Source organism: Octopus sinensis, linkage group LG3, assembly GCF_006345805.1.
Source record: "Octopus sinensis linkage group LG3, ASM634580v1, whole genome shotgun sequence".
NCBI lineage: Eukaryota > Metazoa > Mollusca > Cephalopoda > Octopoda > Octopodidae > Octopus > Octopus sinensis.
In genome coordinates, this window is record NC_042999.1 from 46,435,660 (window position 1) to 46,456,655 (window position 20,996).

The 20,996-nt window shown below is 33.8% G+C and overlaps 1 protein-coding gene across 1 annotated transcript in view; it reads left to right on the forward strand.

Annotated features, from left to right (window-relative positions):
- Nucleotides 1-20,996, forward strand: part of LOC115209447 (protein inturned-like) — a 156,177-nt gene that overhangs the window by 68,877 nt on the left and 66,304 nt on the right. The window contains exons 8-11 of the mRNA XM_036500960.1: nucleotides 1,269-1,431; nucleotides 2,525-2,578; nucleotides 4,944-5,003; nucleotides 9,864-10,085. Coding sequence (XP_036356853.1) covers nucleotides 1,269-1,431; nucleotides 2,525-2,578; nucleotides 4,944-5,003; nucleotides 9,864-10,085 — 499 coding nt within the window. The remainder of the gene's footprint in view (nucleotides 1-1,268; nucleotides 1,432-2,524; nucleotides 2,579-4,943; nucleotides 5,004-9,863; nucleotides 10,086-20,996) is intronic.

Genomic DNA, 20,996 nt, shown 5'->3' on the forward strand with positions numbered 1-20,996 from the left:
ATCTATATGTATATATACATGCATATATGGGTACAGGACATCCAAAAAAAAAACGTTGAACACAATGAGAAACGAAAACATAAAAACAAAAACATGGAAACAAACTTTATTTCAAACAACGAAAAAACCGAGTACAAGACATAAAACACATACACACACGCACGCACACACACACACATGCACACACACACACACACGCGCGCACACTCACACACACACACACACACACACACATATCCCCCACACGCATCAAAACGCATGTATAAAATTTGTAAAATCCAAATTATTCAGGTGTGAATGGAAATGAGATAGTGTATTCAGCTCTGTATTAGCTACCCTGTGCTTTACAAAGTTGGGCTGTGTCGTCCTAATATCATATTTTTTTTAAAGGAAAACTTAGATTCATTTAAAGAAATACTCTTCTCATATTACTCTTGTCCTGGTTTAATCGTATTCATGAATGCTTTAGGTCAGTGGATGAAAGAATTAATAGAATCAGAAAAAAATGAAGTAGTTTGTTATGAAGTGTTACATTTAGATGCAGTTTTCCAAGGATAGGAAAAACTAATAACAATCCAGTAATTCTATTGTGTTGAAGCTATAAATCAAAATTGATTTCCCGCATTGGCTGAACGCTACACAGAGAGACCCAGTTCTGGAGTGATATTTCCTTTGTTCAACCATGGAATCATGGAAATCATCGTTTACCGCTGCGGTATAGTTTTCAATTTAGACAGCTGGAAAGAGTAGCGCTCAAAGCCCTTTACAGTCTCTCTGAGATTGGTAGGAGGAGAGAAGAAAGACATACACAAGTCAGGAAGCTGGTCCAAATATTTGTAGTAAAATAGATTCATCTAAACTCCTTCATGAGTCAGATCATTGGTGTTAAACCTGGCGATAAAAAAAGACCATAGCGTGATTTGAATTCAGAGTTAAAGAGGCCGTAAATCCCACAACACATTCTTTCACTGCCCTAAAAATTTCACCAGTCCATCGACTCTTCAATTTTCAAAACCGGAAGACAAAATAAACCTTTGCGATATTTGAACTCAGGTTGCATGTTGCTAGAATAAATATTACAAAGCATTGTATTTTGTCTAACTCTACCAATTCGCTTCTAAAAGCCCAAAAGAGAAATACTACAATCAACAAGCATCGACATAATCAGTATAAAAAATCTTAACACAACATTGCTTCCATCCACTAACTCTTCATCCCATGCCTCTACCGTAATAAAATATTCACAAGATGCTAATATATTATTTCAGACCTTTCAAAGACCCTCAACTTCATGTACAGTTAAACCAGATTCTAGCACTTCTCTTCTATGGTTTGGCACCGATTCTTCATGGAAAATCAACTATTACTATGACTTCAATTACAAATGGTTGCTTTGAAGCTCGTTGGCTGTTCTTAGAAGAAGAAATAAAGGTTGGTAGCAGTAATTCTTTATATATTTCGTATATATACTGTAGTGATATCAACACGTGAATATAAAGGAAAAAAAAAAAAAAAAAAACCTTCAATACTTCAATAAAGTGAATATATTTACGTACAATTAAAAGTTTCAAGCTTAGCGATGACTGATGGAACACAAATATATTGCAATAAACAATGACAACCAACCTGAAGAGTCGCTATTGCAGATTAGTATTGTAGTGATGAAAATACCAGACATTACTACTCCTGGAACCTGTACGTACATAAAACAGGTTCCAGGTGTTGTGATGCTTCCTGTTCACAGTACGTAAACAGTTGCGTGCACGTGCACTACACGAACACTTTCAATTTTGTATTTCATTACGATCTAATACTATTTTCAGACTTGTCTGAAAACTGGAGGTAATTAAACTTTTGCCGATTCCCGTTTGTCCATATGGTCTTGTGCTTACCTTAAAATTTTCGTGTATTAAGTTGGTGAGAAACAATTCGTGGGATGAGGAGTATATTCGAAACATATTGCATTCAGCACCCATTGCTAGTAAAACCAACAATAAACCTGGAACCTGTTTTGGGAGGCCTAGGTTGGGAGCATAAATGATGCGTGTCCCAGGACCTCGAGGCGGGCACAAGAAAGAATATCCGTTAGCGATTGGGAGAATAATGTAATGGCAGTTGCTTCTGATAGGGACATATGAATTAAGTGTCTGGGGGATCTAATCTCATGATTTTCCAATGGAGAGCAGACGGAGAAGTTGGATGGAGAAACACTATAGATAAGATTCTGTTCTTCCGTAGATAAGGGATTTTTTTGCGGTGAAAATTGAACTCAACACTACATATTAAATAGGCCAAACGAATAGGCTGACTCGTCAAATCCCTAGTAATATTATTAATACCATGCAGTACTTATTTACAGTTGAGCAGACAGGACTATTTCAATGTTGTATCGTGACCATTTCAATGTTATATCGTATTAACTATTGATCGCTCGGACGTTTCCTTGCTATTGTTTGCATTCGAACAACTACACTTTATTTCGGATATTTTTTAACCAAAAAAAAAAAATATTGTTTCGTTTCAGTTGATGTTTGATGAAATACTTAGTAGCTTCGAATCTGGAGATTTTGTTTCTCAAGTAAGTAGCATATTGATTGATTTTGACTTGTCGAAATGATTTCAGATTCACAGGGATTGGGAAAATAGAAATTATGTTTTTATGAATTTTCAGCAATAAAAATAAAACAGTAAAATGTTCTGAATTTATACTTCTTGAACAAATCTAAACATAGGAACTTGTTTTGATGATCATATATTTTAGTCTCACTTTGTTTTCCAAAATAGAAACCTTGCAAACTGTTTGTAGATTCTGTACTAAGCAATATAAACAATATTCCAGTTTATTTTCTCTCTTCTTTAGAAGTTTATTAACTGATTTTCTGGCGGCTGTAATCTGTAATCAACGTAACATAGGCCCACAAATTACTCATCCTAATAATGTTTCCTAATTCGGAAATATTACCTATAGAATAACCCATTAAAGTATATCAAAAGATAAATATTTATTCATCTTAAATTCGACGCCTCTGTCTATCTAGTGAGACCGTGGATCGACATCTGAAGGTTTCCTATAGAAGGTGCAGATCTTGGCAAAATTCTAATGAAAAACTATTAGATGCCTCTGGATTAAAGTATCCTCTTTCTACGCCGCAGTTGTCGCACAAGGGATTGGCGAAGTTCGGTATAGCCTGGCAGCAGCGTTGTCGTTAGAGTTATTATCAAAACGTAAAGAGCCAGAACAGTTACCGCATCAGACCGATGCACTAGCAAATTTGACAGTTTTTCAGCCACTAGAGTAGTATTGTATTTATCAACCCCGAAGAAAATGAAACGCAAATTTGACCGCGATGGTACTTGAAGTAAGTGTATAAAATCCGGACTACGACAATGCATTCTTTCCTATGCTTTAACAATTCAAACTTCTCACTAAATACTTGTTTGATAAATAAAGGAGTAGATTGGTGGAATTGTTAGGATTTCAGATGTAATGCTTTTCCTTTTGCGTCGTCCCCGCTCTGTGAGTTCTGAATTCAAATACTACCGAAGTCTACTTGGCCTTTAAGTCTTATAAAGTCCAAATCAATTACTGCTGTCGATTTTTCTTCTATTCTCACTCACTTTCCCCTCCCCCCCTCTCTCGCTCTTTCTTTCATACACACTCTTTCCCGCTGAAAGAAATTGGAGGTGATCAGATTAGAATAATGTGCCGAACTAGGTTTAAATAGTCAAATACGATGTCATGACCACATGCTTCCCTACGCCTCCATCAGAATTTACCGAGGACCATCACTTTACCTTTGTGATAAACTGAATTAATTGCATAATTTTGGATTCCCAGGTGTACTCATCAGCTGTTAATGAACCTTATTGACTTCACGTAGTATAAAAATGGAATTCTGGCCTTCATGCCTTTCCAAAAGAATGACACTGACTAAATGAAATAAGTAATAACTGCGATTACACCAATAATATGTTGATGAATAATTAGTCATATATTTATATACTCATAAAAACATTTTCGTTGTTTTTCTTTGTTATCTTCTCACACATTTACAACGTAAATTGAGACATAGGCAAGATTGAAATTAATTTATATGCGTCTAGTATTTTAGCATATATTTAAGGCAATTCAGCCTAGTGCAGTGGTCATCTCTTAAGTGTTACTTTTGTTGTATTTAGAACAGTTCTAAATGTTCTAAGAAATGTAGCTTTTCGGGAGAGTGACAATATCAAAATAAAGTCTTACAAGCTTATTCTCCCCTCTCTCCCCACTCTCTCTATTCCTTCTCTTTCAAAATATTTACTCGTCCACATAATATGACGATTTCAACACTAATGTCTTGAAGTAAATCTTGGCGTTTAAAACTGCGTTATCGTTCTACAAGAATAAATAGACACAGCTGGAATGAACATTAAATCATTTTGAATGGAAAAAAGGAAAACAGTATTCTCGTGATAGCTTCTCCTACATATTGTGAAAGATACATTTGTATCAAAAAGAAATAGGAAAGGGGAAAGTGTTTCATTAGATTTTATTCTTACGTCTGAATGTAAAACGGGACGGAATCTCTCTGTAATTGTATACCTTCTTTAATTGGCCTCACAGTGATGTGAAAATCGAGACAAATCACTATCATGGAGGTGAGAATGTATCGCAATGAAGAAAAAAAGAAGATGTTTGTTTTCTATTATTTAGAATCACGAATTCTTGGAAACTTTTGCTCAATATTTTTATTTCCTCCTATCAACGGTTCAGTATTCCTAAGAGTGATGATAAGAGAAAAAATACTCTTTTACATTCTATAACTTTTTATCACCGACATTTTCATTTAGAACACAATATACAGAAACAATTTAATGCAACTGAATTATAAAGAGTTTCATAAAACTTTCTTGCCTAACACGACTTGAAATAATTATTAAAATATTTTCTTCATTTCCAGCAAGATCTAATCTCTTCCAGACGACAGTTTTGTATAACTGGATCTTGTTTAATATTCAAGGTAAAACTTGTCATTTTTTATTGTCGTCTTATTATTTAATTATATACGGTACATATTAACAGTGTGTGATGTAGTTGAAGCAGCTTGGAAAATAAATTATTATGTCATATGTTTTGATAGTTTGGACAGTGTCTACCAATATAGCTTTAAAGCAATCGTACATACCAAGGCATATTTGGGTAATCACCTTTGTAGTTTCTCAGTCGCTTCAAATAACCTTCTCAGACATTTAAAGTGATATTTTAATTTAAACATGTTTGTTGTCAGTGACCGTTACTTTTAAAATATTAAATTTTGTATCTAACAGATTTAAGGTGAAAAAAAAATAAACAAAACAAAGCAAAACAGATATGCATATTTGTAGCATTTACTAAATCAAGAATAATGACATTTATTCTAGAAAATGACATTTATGATGACCTTTCTTCCGGAAAATGTCCGAATTTTAACTGCTGTTAGAATTCGTAGAGTAAAATAGTTTTATAAAACTTCCAGATTATGAAGATAACAGTACAACTGAGAAATATTAACTGCTTCAAACGATCTATAAAGAGCCAACTTAATTAACTTAATTGGTAACACAATTCAACAAAGACGAATAACGGGTACACAGGCTCAGGAGTGACTGAGTGGTAAGTAGCTTGCTTACCAACCACATGCTTCCGGGTTCAGTCCCACTGCGTGGCACCTTGAGCAAGTGTCTTCTACTATATCTCCGGGCCGACCAAAGCCTTGTGAGTCGATTTGGTAGACGGAAACTGAAAGAAGCCCGTCGTATATATGTATATGTATATATATATGTGTGTGTGTTTGTGTGTCTGTGTTTGTCCCCCCAACATCACTTGACAACCGATGCCGGTGTGTTTGCGTCCCCGTAACTTAGCGGTTCATCAAAAGAGACCGATAGAATAAGTACTAGGCTTACAAAGAATAAGTGCCGGGAGTCGATTTCCTTGACTAAAGGCGGTGCTCCAGCATGACCGCAGTCAAATATCTGAAACAAGTAAAAGTAAAAGTAAAAGAAAAGAAAGGTATTTTTTATTCACTTAGAAATTTAATTTAATTTTTGTTTATTCTTCATGGATTATGTATTATTGTTATTATTACACTGGATATTAATGTCAAAACCAAACGTTTACTTTATAACTTCGGGATACTCCATAATATACGAGTTCCAATAATTGAAGAAGCTACTATGTGGTCTGTAGGCATGCTTGAAATAGCAATCACATCATAACGTCTTAAAATGGAAAGACGAATCTCATAAAGAAATGGGTTACTCTAGGTTTTTGGTTATAGTTCAGCATGATCAGTACTTATCTGGGGGTAAACGACAATATCAGCGTATCAGTACATGCTCCCCAGGAGCCTTTAGCAAAGTATACCGTTGGAGACGTCTTCAGTTCTTTTCCCTGCAACGTTTTTGCCTGGAGACATTACCCGGCTGGTATTTAAGCTGAGCACCAGAAACATCAATTTCAACAATTTATTGAACTTGTAGAAATCACACGCCCTGTTTCTGCTCCCTTTCATTTATACATTCGTCACCAATGCTGTAAATTATGGACCTGATTTGATTGATAGTGTACGATATTTTCATTTGATTATCATTCATGCTAACCAAAATAATCATAAACAAAACTTACATAGTAAGAGATATTAGGGCAACTTATTTTTGTAGTTTCTTACCTCACTCATTTCTAATAACTTTCTATGATATCTAATGTGATTATTTAATTTAAGATAAATTGTCATTGACCATTAGTTTTAAAGTATCACTCAGTCACGATGTTTAGAGTCTTCTACGCTAACGCACATGGCCTAGTGTTTAGAGTGTTCAGATCACAGTCGTAAGGTTGTAGCTTCGATTCCTAGACCAGTAGCATTTTGTGTTCTCCAGAAACGCGCTTTTCACGTTGTTCCATTCTACTCAGCTGAAGATGAATACTAGCCGAATGCTGGTATTCAGTCCTCGAGCTGCCATATCCTGAATGTTTTAAAAATTCAAAGAGTAGGAGTTCCGAGTAGGTGTCTGTGTCTGTCCGCAACTACATAGATACCTAAGCTAATAAATGAAATCTTGATATATGCTAGTAACTCATCTTTGCTTGTGAATGACGACTAAGTTACTTAGTGTTTCTATAGCAATACCCATTTATATAGTAAAGGGTCATCAGCATTTTGAGAGATAATTTCTTCGGGCACTGGCTTCACGCCTGGCCGATGACACGATGTTAAACTATGATCTCGCAGCTGGTACGAGGTTTCAGCACCTCCCTTCTCCGCTCTTTTTGCTCGGTGGCTAATAACATTTCTTCATTAACTTAGATTGTCTAAGATAAAGGTGCAGGCGTGGCTGTGTTGTTAAGACGCTGGCTTTGCAGTCACATGGTTTCGTTTATAGTTCCCCTGGGCTGCTCGCTGGGAAAGTCTTTTGTGCTATAACACCGGGCCATGTGAATGAATTTGAGAGAGAAAAATATTTGGTAGCCCGTCGTATTATACATAGAATTAAGGATAAAATCATGTTAAAGATTTTATCTGGTGGTCAGCTAGAAATAAAAACCTCATCAGTAATTTATATATACCAAAATTTATCATTCATCTACGGGATTAGTTGAATAAGGCCGCAATTTACTCACACGCAGCATCTTTCAGAGCTTGTCGCTAATTCAGTTCTTAACCAAATGGAAAACTGTTAACATTTTTCGAAGAGGACGACTGGTCCCTAGCTACATTTTGGCATAAAGAAATTTAGATTTGGTCTAGTAGAAAAAAATTTGCATCAAAATTTGTAGCATCGTTATAGGAAAGTAATTAACCCCAACAATCAAGTTTAAATCTAAATAACTTTAAGAGCAAAATATATTTATCTTAGTTTCAATGATAGAAGAAAGCATTAAAAATTTCATAATTTTGTTGCCATGCAAAAAAATGTATATAAAAGATTTGTGAGGTAAAATATCATGAAAAAAATATAAGTAAGGTAAAAAATTGGATTTAAGTATAATTAACTTTTTTTATTAAAAAAAAACTATATTCCAATTAAGCTTAAATGATAGGGCTCAATTCGAGGAATTTCATAGTATCAATCTCATGCAATGAAGTTTTAAAAGAAAAATGTTATGAGTGTTTGTTTCTCAAATTTGAGGGTGATAATGTAGTTCTATACGTTTTTATGAATATAGTTCTAGGGGACTTTTAATATATGTTACCGGCATCATTGAGATAAGGAAACAATTATCAACGAAACTGCTAACTGACACATTTGATACATCATTAATTAACATACTAGCATAGCCTGGAAAAAACATGGATTACATGGAAAAATGCGAGCAAGAAAAATAATGTTCTTAAGATTATAAATCTGGAAAAGTTCAGGACAAGTTATTACATCTTTGACAAGTAATAAATCTTGGAAAAGTTCAGGACAAGTTATTAAATCTGGTAAAGTACAGAACAATAAAGATTTTACTTAAAATATTGCAGCTAAGGATAAAATTTGAATATCGAAAATTATTTGATTTTAATTTACAAAGTAACATCATAATTAAAAAAGGTACCATGATTTTGTTAAAATACTGACACACTAGAATACTTAAGAAATGAGAGCCAGAAGTACCAATATAGCTAAAGCGTTATGCAAATTAGAACAGTATATATATATATATGGTAGGTAAATTCATTATGTAAAAAATAGGTAGATTTTACCGTAATATATATCTAATTTTTGTATTATTCTATATATTGTACTAATTACGTACTATAATATTTTTTATAACCTATTTTCAAATTTCTAATTATTAATTGATAATTAAAAAACTGAATAATTATAAAGTGCAAAAAATATTTTGAGTTATTTAAAATTTTTTTAATAGAAATAACAAGTAATAACAAATAGAAGTAATAACTTGTAATAATTTTTTTAGTTTTAATAAAAGCTAATATTTTCTAAATCTAAACATTTTATTTGAAATTGTATCCCTGGCTGCAATATTTTGAGTAAAAACTTTCCTGTTCTGTACTTTACCAGACGTAACAACTTGTCCTGAACTTTTCCAAGTGTAATAACTTGTCCTGTACTTTTCCAGATTTATAATCTTAAGAATATTATTTCTCTTGCTCGTATTTTTCCATGTAATAATTCTATACATATATATATATTAAGGGGATCAGGAAAAACCTTCACCGATATGCTAAAAGATAAATGCCAATGGCACTAAAAAAACTACCGTAAATCTTTTTCATTGCTTTCAGCTCCAAATTGGTTGCAATACACAATTAACTGTGCAGTACTATTTATCATTTTTCAATTACCCGCTTACAACCTGTGCTGTGGGAGATTTACAGTGTTATTTTTTAGTGCTATTGGTATTTATCTTTTAGCGTGTCGGTGAAAGTTTTTCTTAATCGCTTTAATATAATTATATATATAGTTACGTATTTTTGTATATATATATATATATATATATATATATAATATATATATATATATATATATATATATATATATATGTGTGTGTATATATATATATATATATATCTGTAAATGTAATATGTGACAATTATTATAATTGTCATATATTACATTTACAGATAAATTCCTCTATTTACATAATATCGAAGTCTCTTTCTTTCTTTTATTGTCTTTTTATCAATATATATATGTCACTGACAACCGCCGTTGCTTTGTTTAAGTCCCCGTAACTCAGCGGTTCACAAAAAGATATCGATAGAAGAAGAAAATATTAAAAAATAAATACTGAGGCACTTTATTCGACTAAATCCTTTAAAGCGGTGTCCTAGCATGGCCGTATCTAATTATTTGCAGTAACTGAAACAATTTTTTGCTTTCCATAGGGCCATGTAATATGCAGTCACTTGGAAACATCGGATTTGCTTGACGCTTGGCTCCTATGCCAAAGCCTTGGATTGGTGTCTTTCAGCCAGGAACATAATTTCAGCGAATTAATTGTTTGGCATGAAGTTTTCTTATCGCGTCTTCAAAACGCTAATGAAATGCTGTTGCCTGCAGGATACAATCGGAAACCAGAGAAATGTTTTATTTTCATTGTTGGGCAGGTATGTATAAAGCCATCTTCTTTTCGCATTGATTAAATATACAACTATATTTCATCAGCTTTAAATCTATTTAAACGAATCTATTTATCTCAAAATAAATAAATAGACAAATAGACAAATAAATAAATAAATAAATATAATCCTATCTGCTACAGGGTACAATGCCTGTAATTTTGTGGGTAGAGGCATAGTCGATTAAATTAACCCAACTAGTACTTATTTTATCGACCCCTAAAGGATGAAAGGCACAGTAGACTTCAGCTGAATTTGAAATCAGATGAAATACAACTAATCATTCCGTCCGGCTTGCAAACAATTTTGCTTGCTCGCCGCCTTAATAATAATAATAATAATAATAATAATAATAATAATAATCCTTTCTACTAAAGGCACAAGGCCTAACATTTTTGGGGGAGAGGACTAGTCGATTACGTCTAGTGCTTAACTAGTACTTAATTTATCGACCTCGAAAGGATAAAAGGCGAAGTCGGCAGTCGTGGAATTTGAACTAAGAACGTAAGGACAGACGAAATACCTATTTCTTTATTACCCACAAGGGGCTACACACAGAGGGGACAAACAAGGACAGACATAGGTATTAAGTCGATTACATCGACCCCAGTGCGTAACTGGTACTTTATTTATCGACCCCGAGAGGATGAAAGGCAAAGTCGACCCCGGCGGAAATTGAACTCAGAACGTAACGACAGACGAAATACCGCTAAGTATTTCGTCCGGCGCGCTAACGTTTCTGCCAGCTCGCCGCTAAGCATTCTGCCCGACATGCTAACGATTTTGCCAACTCAGAATCTTAAGTTGTTCTTAATAAGGCACAGGGGTGGCTATGTGGTAGGAAGTTTGTTTTCTAACAAAATGGCTCGGGTTCAGTCCTATTGTGTAGCTTCTTGTGCAAGTGTCTTTCACTTTAAGTTCCAGCAAACCTTTGTGAGAGGATTTGTTTGAAAGAAACTGAAAGAAGATCGTCGTATATATATATATATTATATATATATATATATATATATATATATATATATAATATATATATATATATATATATACTAGCAGTATCGCTCGGGTTTGTTTCGACCCGCTGGAATTGGAATTTTTGAAAAGTAAAAATTTTGCATTATGTAGCTTGTTATTCTGTTCAAGTGAACATTTTTCTGGTTGAAATACACCGAAAAGTGGCGACACAGCAGTGAAAAAATCGTAAAAATTATGGAATTTCATAGAAAAAATCACCTTTTTGATGTAAATAATTTTATCTTCTTGAATTTTATCTTCTACGGAAGAAAGAGCAACCCTTCTGCTATCATACTCTCAATTTTGGTCAACTTGCGCCGCAGGGTCTCGGAGGAGATAGTGTTAGTTGAAGGCTACCAAACCTGCCGCACACTGACAACTTCAGCTTTATATAGAGAGATAACACACACACATTAATACACATACATACACACACAGACATGTATGTATGTATGGATGTATGTATATATGTACATCTGTACACTTCTTGCCATATTTTTATCTTTCACTTCCTACACACACACACACACACAGACACACTCACACACACACAGACACACACACACGCACACACACACACACACACACACACACACACACACACACACACACACACACACCTCCTTAGCTTACAATTTCTTTCAACAATTGACAACTGATGTACGCTCGCAAATTAATACTACCAAAACTTAGCGACAGAAAGTAAATTAAAAACCAATTGACCTTTTCTGTTGAGTTATGATGGCAATTCGACCGTCTGATTTCCTTAAATCCGTCTCTTTTCTTCAACTGAACTTACTTCATATCGTTTCTTAAAGTCCTTTGTGAAATGTAGGAGTGTTTTGTTTTGTTCTTTCTCGAGAAACTTTTGTTTCCTCAACACTAAAAACTAACGGGAAGTAGACAACAGCCCCAGTACAATTGGTGTAATAGTGTAACTCATAATGTGAGCGGCTATATGTGTTACGAACACGTATGCTCTAGCTTGGTCTTGGCCATAATAGTTTTCACGCTGTGTTAAAAGAGAATGGATGCCCTATGTAGGCAAGAGGGGAATGAAGCATGGGTAAGTAAATATGGGTAATTTATAAGATATAGAACAATAGCATCTACTCACCATACGTCAGTTAATTGTTGGTGTGTGTTTGCAAATGTGTTCGAATGAGAAAGTGAATTGTGTTTGGCGCCTTTTTTACTAATAACAAACACACACGTGTGTATGTGTTTGAGTGTTTGTATGTAGTTGTTTGAAACGTTTGTGTTTGTCACTGTCATATATGTATATGTTTGCGTGTCTATGTGTGTGTGAAGAGTAAATCGTTATGTATTTATTTTGTTCTGTTTCCTTTTTCTTTTGAGGAGTGGTTTGCAAAGAGAAAGTAGATGTATATGTTTGCGTGTCTATGTGTGTTTGTGAGGAGTAAATCGTTATGTATTCATTTTTTCTCTGTTTCCTCTCTGTATTGTTTTTGAGTAGTGGTTTAAGGTACACTTGCAAAGAGAAAGTAGGAGAAAGTGTGGTAATAGAAGGAGTAAAGCATTTGAAATGAGAGAGGCAAATCGTAAAATATTGAGTTTTATCGAATTTTTGCTTAACTGGGGGTCAAATTGAAAGAAATTTATTCGCCATGACCCAATGGAATCTACTTCGAAAAATCATAGGTAAATTCCAATTGAAGAAATTCTATATATGTGTGTGAGGAGTAAATCGTTATGTATTAATTTTTTTTCTGTTTGCTCTCTTTGTTTTTTTTGAGGAGTGGTTTGCAAAGGGAAAGTAGATGTATGTGTTTGCGTGTGTATGTGTGTGTGTGAGTAGTAAATCGTTATGTATTTATTTTTTCTCTGTTTCCTCTCTGTATTTTTTTTGAGTAGTGGTTTAAGGTACACTTGCAAAGAGAAAGTAGGAGAAAGTGTGGTAATAGAAGGAGTAAAGCAGTTGAACTGAGAGAGGCAAATCGTAAAATATTGAGTTTTATCGAATTTTTGCTTAATTGGGAGTCAAATTGAAAGAAATTTATTTGCCATGACCCAATGGAATCTACTTCGAAAAATCATAGGTAAATTCCAATTGAAGAAATTCTATATTGTACAATTGTATTAAAAACAAACATAGTCACAGACAGAAAATCTGCCTTTTATAGTATACTAGCAGTATCGCCCGGCGTTGCTCGGGTTTGTAAGGGAAATAACTATATAAGCATTTTTAGAGAGTTATAGCCCCAAAATAGCAAAAAATGCATTAAAAATGGAAAAAATATGATGGTAAATTTTTTTTTAAATCGTTGACTCATCGTAGACATTTTTAGAGAGTTACTTCCCTTATATAATAGCGAAAAAATGCATTAAAATGGAATAAAAAATGATGTTAAATTATTTTTAAAATCGTAGACTCATGTAGACGCTTTCTTAGCCATTTCTGTTTTGGTGTCTTCAAGCCATGAAGTCGTTGTTCTAAAAGAACGCTGGTCTCCTTGACAACGCATTACGACGTTGATTTCCTTACACTCTCTCCCCACAGGTGCAGGTGTGAGCGTGGACGCCAACTCCGCCGCCATCGACACACGAAAAATTATGCATTAAAATGGAATAAAAAATGATGTTAAATTATTTTTAAAATCGTAGACTCATCGTAGACGCGCGCTAATACCCAGACGGGCTCGATATGAATCACGACTATAAGCTACCCGAATTTGGTTAAACTGCACCGCAAAATGTGGGAGTAGTTAGGAATCTAAATCGAAGGGGACAGACACTCACACAACTACAGTTTTATATATATAGATATACATAGCGCAGTAGTGGTGAGATGTGACAGCAAAGAAAAACATACATTCACTCTCTGCATGCAATTAGACTCGGAAAGTTCGTGAGGAACCCATTGACCCAATTTGCTGACTTTTCCGATAGCACACAGGTCTCAATGAATGGTTGAATGACCAAATCCAAGCTTCTCTGCTAGTTCCTCAACAGTTACGATGAGATTTTGTTCCACCAGGGTTTTCAAGATGTCCTTGTCGAGTTCTACAGATCTTTCAGGATGAGGCTCGTCTTCTAGGCTGTTCCAATATAGCTTTGAAAAAAATAGCTGTTAAAATCGAAATGCACTCTTCAAAACTTGCACTATGAATAAGGACAAGATAAAATTACTACCTGCTTTTATAGCAAGTTAATATAAGTAGTTTATCCCATTCCCCTCTGACTTTTAGTTCAAGCTGTTGAAAAAACCTCATTATTATATATATACATACATACATCATACATACATACATATACACACACACTCTCTCTCTCACACACATGCACATATTTATATTCTGTTATTCTTTTATATGTTTCAGCCTTGAGGTTGTGGCCATGCTGGATCATGTGTGTGTGTGTGTGTGTCTATCTGTCTGTCTGTCTGTATGTCTATATGTATATGTATGTGTGTGAACAATAATATTTTCAACAGATGTGTTGCAAATGTATCTGATTGTTCTCAAGCTTCAATACTGTGTGTGTGTGTATGTGTGTGTGTGTGTATGTATGTATATGTATGTATGTATATGTATGTATGTATGTATGTGTGTATGTATGTATGTGTGTGTGTATGTATGTATATGTGTGTGTATGTGTGTGTGTGTGCATGTATGTATGTATGTATGTATGTATGTATGTATGTATGTATGTATGTATGTAGTATGTATGTATGAGTGTATGTTACTTATTACTAACACAAGCCACTACGGTTATTTAATGTAAAGTCTTCCTCAAATCACTCTCTCTGGCTATTTACTCTCTTCCAAGAACATTTTCACACTCACTCTTATGTGTTAGCTTCCCATACATTTTACTCATGTATCTATCAGCGTGATAGAGAGAAACAATATTACATCTAGTTTCACTTTATTCGTTGCACACTGTGTGTGTGCGTTTGCGTGTGCTGTAAACCAGACTAAGAAAAGCATTTGACACACACACCAGAATGTGAGTTTTCTGTAAATTTTGCTTAATTGGAGTTTAAATTTTAAAAACTGGACCTGGCATGACGCGATGCATTGTACTCTTAAAAATGCTAGGTAAATTGTATTGAAGAAATCCTATATTGTAGATTTGTATAACTCCCAAAGGGAGGCAGATAAAATCTGCCTTTTATAATAAGAGATTGATATATATATATATAATACTAGCAGTATCGCCCGGCGTTGCTCGGGTTTGTAAGGGAAATAATTATATAAGCATTTTTAGAGATGTAAAGTATAATAGCCATCTCAATATGGCTAACCACAAAGGGGAGGGGTGTTACTGTAGCTTTTTACGTTCTGAGATTTAATAATAAATTTTAGAGAGTTACTTCCCTTATATATGTCAAAAATGGATTAAAAATGGAAAAATTGATGGTAAATTTTTTTTTAAATCGTAGACTCATCGTAGACGCGCGCTAATACCCAGACGGACTCGATATGAATCACGACTATAAGATACCCGGTTTTGGTTAAACTGCACCGCAAAATGTGGGTATAGTTAGGAATCTAAATCGTAGGAGACACACACACCTCACTTTTATATATAAAGATTTCCTCTATTTACATAATATTGAGGTCTCTTTCTTTCTTTGTTATCTTACTGTTTTTACCAATATACATATATATATATATAAATATATATATAGTTACAGAGATGTACTTGCATAGCAAGTGACTTGATCTGAGATCGTGTGCTGGAACGAAAACAGTTGCAGCGTTGAAGGTGTTTATAAGCCTTTTAAGAAACACACAAAACCGTTAGATTCACTTCAACATTTAAATTAAATTTGTCAAAATATTTTCGTCGCTTTGAGACCGCGACCTGTTAGCACGATATTTTTGTCAGTGAACAGGTCGCGGTCTCAAAGCGACGAAAATATTTTTGGCAAATTAAATTTAAATTTGAAGTAAATGTAACGGTTTTTGTGTGTTTCTTAAATGGCTTACAAACACCTTCCACGCTGCAATATATATATACACACATATATATATATGTATGTATGTATGTATGTATGTATGTATGTATGTATGTATGTGTGTATATGTGTATGCATGTATGTGTGTGTGTGCGTGTCTGTGCTTGTGATTGTCCTCCACCACTGCTTGACAACGAATGTTGGTTTGTTTACATCCCTGTCACCTAGTGGTTTGACAAAGGAAACAGATAGAATAAGTACAATGCTTACAAAACTAAAACTGGAGTTGATTCATTAAACTACAATTCTTCAAGGCATTGCCCCAGCATGGCCACAGAGCAATGGCTGGAAAAAGCAGAAGAATAAAAGAATTGAGGGGGACCTCTACATGGTAGCTAGACCTGGTAGAAATAGCAGCAAAATTTCCCCCAAATCACACCTTACTGTCTTATCTATGTATATATGTATGTATGAGCCTATGAGGGAGACCCCTACATGGCAGCTAGACATGGTAGAAATAGCAGCCAAATCTCCCTCAAATCACACCTTACTGTCTTATCTTTCTGCTACTTGGATATAGGTGTTTAATTCGTCTAAAAAAAACTTTCCTGTCACACACTCACGCACCCGCACACACACACCAGCACCGTCACACAACACACGCGCACATACACACACACTCACACACACGCACGTTAGCTTACAATTTTATTTATATATTTGCGTGTGTATGTGTGGAAAGAAGAAGTGGGAGCAGAGTGAAAGAATCACTCACTACAGTAGTGAATTAGTTTCATTTTATTCGTTGCCCACTGTGTGTGTGCGTTTGCGTGTGGTGTAAACCAGACTAAGAAAAGCATTTGACACCACACCAGAATGTGAGTTTTCTGTAAATTTTGCTTAATTGGAGTTTAAATTTAAAAAACTGGACCTGGCATGACGCGATGCATTGTACTCTCAAAACTGCTAGGTAAATTGTAATTGAAGAAATCCTATATTGTAGATTTGTATAACTCCCAAAGGGAGGCAGATAAAATCTGCCTTTTATAATAAGAGATATATATGCGAGGTTCATTTGCATCTGTTGTTGTCCACCGTTACTATTTGACAACCGACACTGCTTTGATTACGTTCCCGTTACTCAGCAGCTTGGCAAAGAGGCCAATAGAATAAGTACAAGACTTAGCAAAAATAAGTACCGGTTGGACTCAGGAACATTATATTGTTGGATATAATGTCAGGCTAATATTTTTGTCGGTATTTATGATATGACAACTTCAGGATCGAAATTTTAAGTACAACCTTCAGCCTGCAGAATGCTTCTATTATAACAATTACTACATGAAGTATTTCTAAAATTTTTAATTAAAAAAATACTAAAAAACCCATTGTTCATTGGTTGAACATAATTTTTGTTGCAATGTCGTCCTTCTTTTTATAAGTCACAGATAGAATATATTCGTAAAATTTGCTTTTTAATTTGTAAAGACTGAATAGATCCAGCTGCGTGAAAAAAAATTGTCCTTACAAATCAAATGCTGGTGTTATCCATTGAATAATTCGTCTCCAAACGATTTCATGTGAAAAGCGCAATTGCAATCTTGAATGATTTACAAGAACAGTTTCTATTTCTAACTGATACTCCAAAGGCTAGTCGTAAGTTCTAGTATATAAATTATAAGCAAATGGATATTAGAACAAGACATGCTTAATGTTTCAATTCCTAGCAGCACAATTGCTAATATAAGTATAAAGCCAAAGGATACCATATTTTCATATGCATAATTATGATTAGAATGATAATCAAACTCTTAAATTCTACGTTTTGGCTTTTTGCACTAAGTTGTGTCCATTTTCTTGCTGTATGCTATTTTTGAAGTTTCATTTCTTTGTCTTGCCTGGAATGTTTTATATTTCTATAGTAATTTCTCATTGTCAGTGGTATTATTCATCTTTATCACATTCTTTTACTCTTTTAATACCTCACTGTTCCTCATTTTTAGCAATCTTATTTTTATATCTTGTTCTGATATTTTTTATTTTCACGTTCACTTATTACTCTCTTTTTCATCGTCACACGATGTTTCTCTTCCAGTATATTTCTTACATATTTATTAATGTTTATGCAAAAGAGAGCATCGTAGTAGCCGTTATCAGTTTGATCATTATATCATACAGTTATGGTTATTCACATAAACACCCGATCACTTAGGTTCATCATTAGCAGTTGAGCGCTTTTGGGAGCAATAATATTCTCATCATATTATCATGAAGCTGAATTGCTACATTGTATGATTTACTAACGGTAAAAAAACTCAACATTACCGGTGCGTATTGTATCTCTAGTCTTGAATGTTTAATATTTTCTGTATTGCGTTTCTAAAAATATATAAATGAAAACTCCAATATGCGTAGAGGACTTAATACCTTTACCGTCAAAAAGTGATAAAGATGTACACAGACAGTTGTTGTCCTCCATAATTGTTTTTAAATGCAATCTATTCAAGAAATAAGTGAATTATTCATTGATTTTAATAAAGTAGTTTACCTTTTATTTAGAATTTAGAAGGTCTATTTGCGAATAGTACCTAGATTAATACTTTCAGCATTCACGAATGACAACGTTCTATCCTCGGTCCTCAACCGAGGTCCATATGGCCTCTACGGGTCCATATAAGATTTTGGGGGTCCATGCAACAAAATGGTAAATTGGGGATTGACAATAATATTTTAAGGGCCACTGAAAAAAATTTGTCGTATATGTATGTATTGGTATGCATTTAAAAAAACAGCTAGGCTTCTTTCTCTAACATTTTACATTGTCTAATCTACACAAGTGAATGCGTAATGAACATAGAATGATTTTGAAAGAAATATCTATAAAATTAGTTTTTACACATAGAATGGTTATGGGGGTCCACCAGAATAAAATAATAATCAAAGGGATCCATAAACAATAAAAAAAATGGCTGAGGTTTAAAATTTGAAAGGCGGAAATAATTTGGTTGTTTCAGGATAGTTTCGGTTTAAAAGATGAGCGGTTGGTGTATAGGGAGAGAGGAAACGGGAAAGGAAGAGAGACATTCGGAACAAAGAGAGAAAAGATAGAGAGAGAGAGAGAGAGAAGTACAATAAAAATGATTTAATCACAAATAGAAAGAAAGGGAGAAAGGAGTATGGGAAATTGGGCGAAAAAGAAAGATAGGGTAGAGAGAAACGAAGAGGGGGAGAGAGAGAGAAACGTAAACAGAAACGAATGGAGAGAGAGAGATGAAGAGTAGGAAAGAGAGAAGAGAAGGGGAGAGAGAGACGAAGAGAGAGAGAGAGAGATTGAAAAAACCTGAAAGTCATTTAAAATTAAGCATAAATTGCGTGTTCGACGTCACACTTAATCACGCAAGCTATTTATATACAGGGGGCAATACAAGATATTTCATAACATAGCCCTCCTGCCCACCCCCTAAAAAAATTGTCTTTTTCTAATGCTTTTCTTGATTTAAATACTAATTCCTAGTTCAATAAAGCTTCGTGATAGATAGAATACCTCTGCCTAGTTTTATTAGTAGAAAAGATATGGATAGTTTCAATGAAACTAATTTATCTTCAATTCAGAATTTTGATGGCTTCCTGAAGGGTACGGTGACAGCTACTGTCATCAGCTAACATTGGTAAATATTTCTTCTGTAAAATGTGGTCTGTACAGAATCGGAAAGGCGGAAAGTGTTCGGATGTTTCCAGACTGTTACGCCCCTTAAACGTTGAATGGTTGACACATAAGTGTGTGTATACGAGAAAGATGGGTAGACAGATGGGTAGATAAAGTGGAAGTTAGAAAGAAAACAGGGCTAAGCAGATGAACGAGAGATAAATAGTTAAATATACACACACATACACACACATATATAAAGAGAAAGAGAGAGAGAGAGAGAGAGAAGGGGAGACAGAGGCTGTGCTTTAGAATGAGTTACAAGAATATTGATAAAATGTCTGAATGATTGGAAGAGAGAGAGAGAGAGAGAAGGAAAGGAAAATAAAGCGAACAATGTTGAAAACTATCTCCCTCACGTTTCAAGTTACACACACGTACAGCACAGCGAAGTTCAATGCTTTACGTAGTATATACTTACACATCACACACATATATTTGTATGTGGACATGTGCATACACACACACACATTCTTTTACATACACCTTTCCCCCGTCTGTCTTATATATATATATATATATATATATAATATATATATTATATATATAATATATATATATATATATATGTATATATATATGTATATATATGTATGTATATATATATGTATATATATGTTTGTGTATATATGTGTATGTATGTATATATATATATATATATGTATATATACATACATACATACATACATATATATATATATATATATGTATATATACATACATACATATATACATACATATATATATATATATATATATATATATATATTATATTATATATATATAATATATATATATTGTATATAAATGTAAATATGTGTATATATATATATATATATATTATATATATATATATAATATATATATTATAAATTCTAAAGACCTGACAGCATATTCTCACTTCTGAATGAAGACATTTCGTAAACATATTTACTAATTCTAACTTTAAAAAAAAATATTAGTTTTTTCAAGAAGTTTATTTTTTTTTTTTACTGAGAGTGCTCCTACTGTTAGCAAACACTACGATAACATTTATCATCTAGACTTCAACATGATAACAGCATAATCTAGTAATATCAATGCTCTTTTATCAAATAGGCTCTCCTACAAATGAAATTAAAGATTTATATAACAAAAGGAATACTGCGCAACTGAGTCCTATATCTTATATCACAATATCTTGTTTTAGTTTAAATAGATTTTTTTTTTTTAATGAAAATATTTCGGTTTAAATCTTGTCACGCACGCGAACTCTT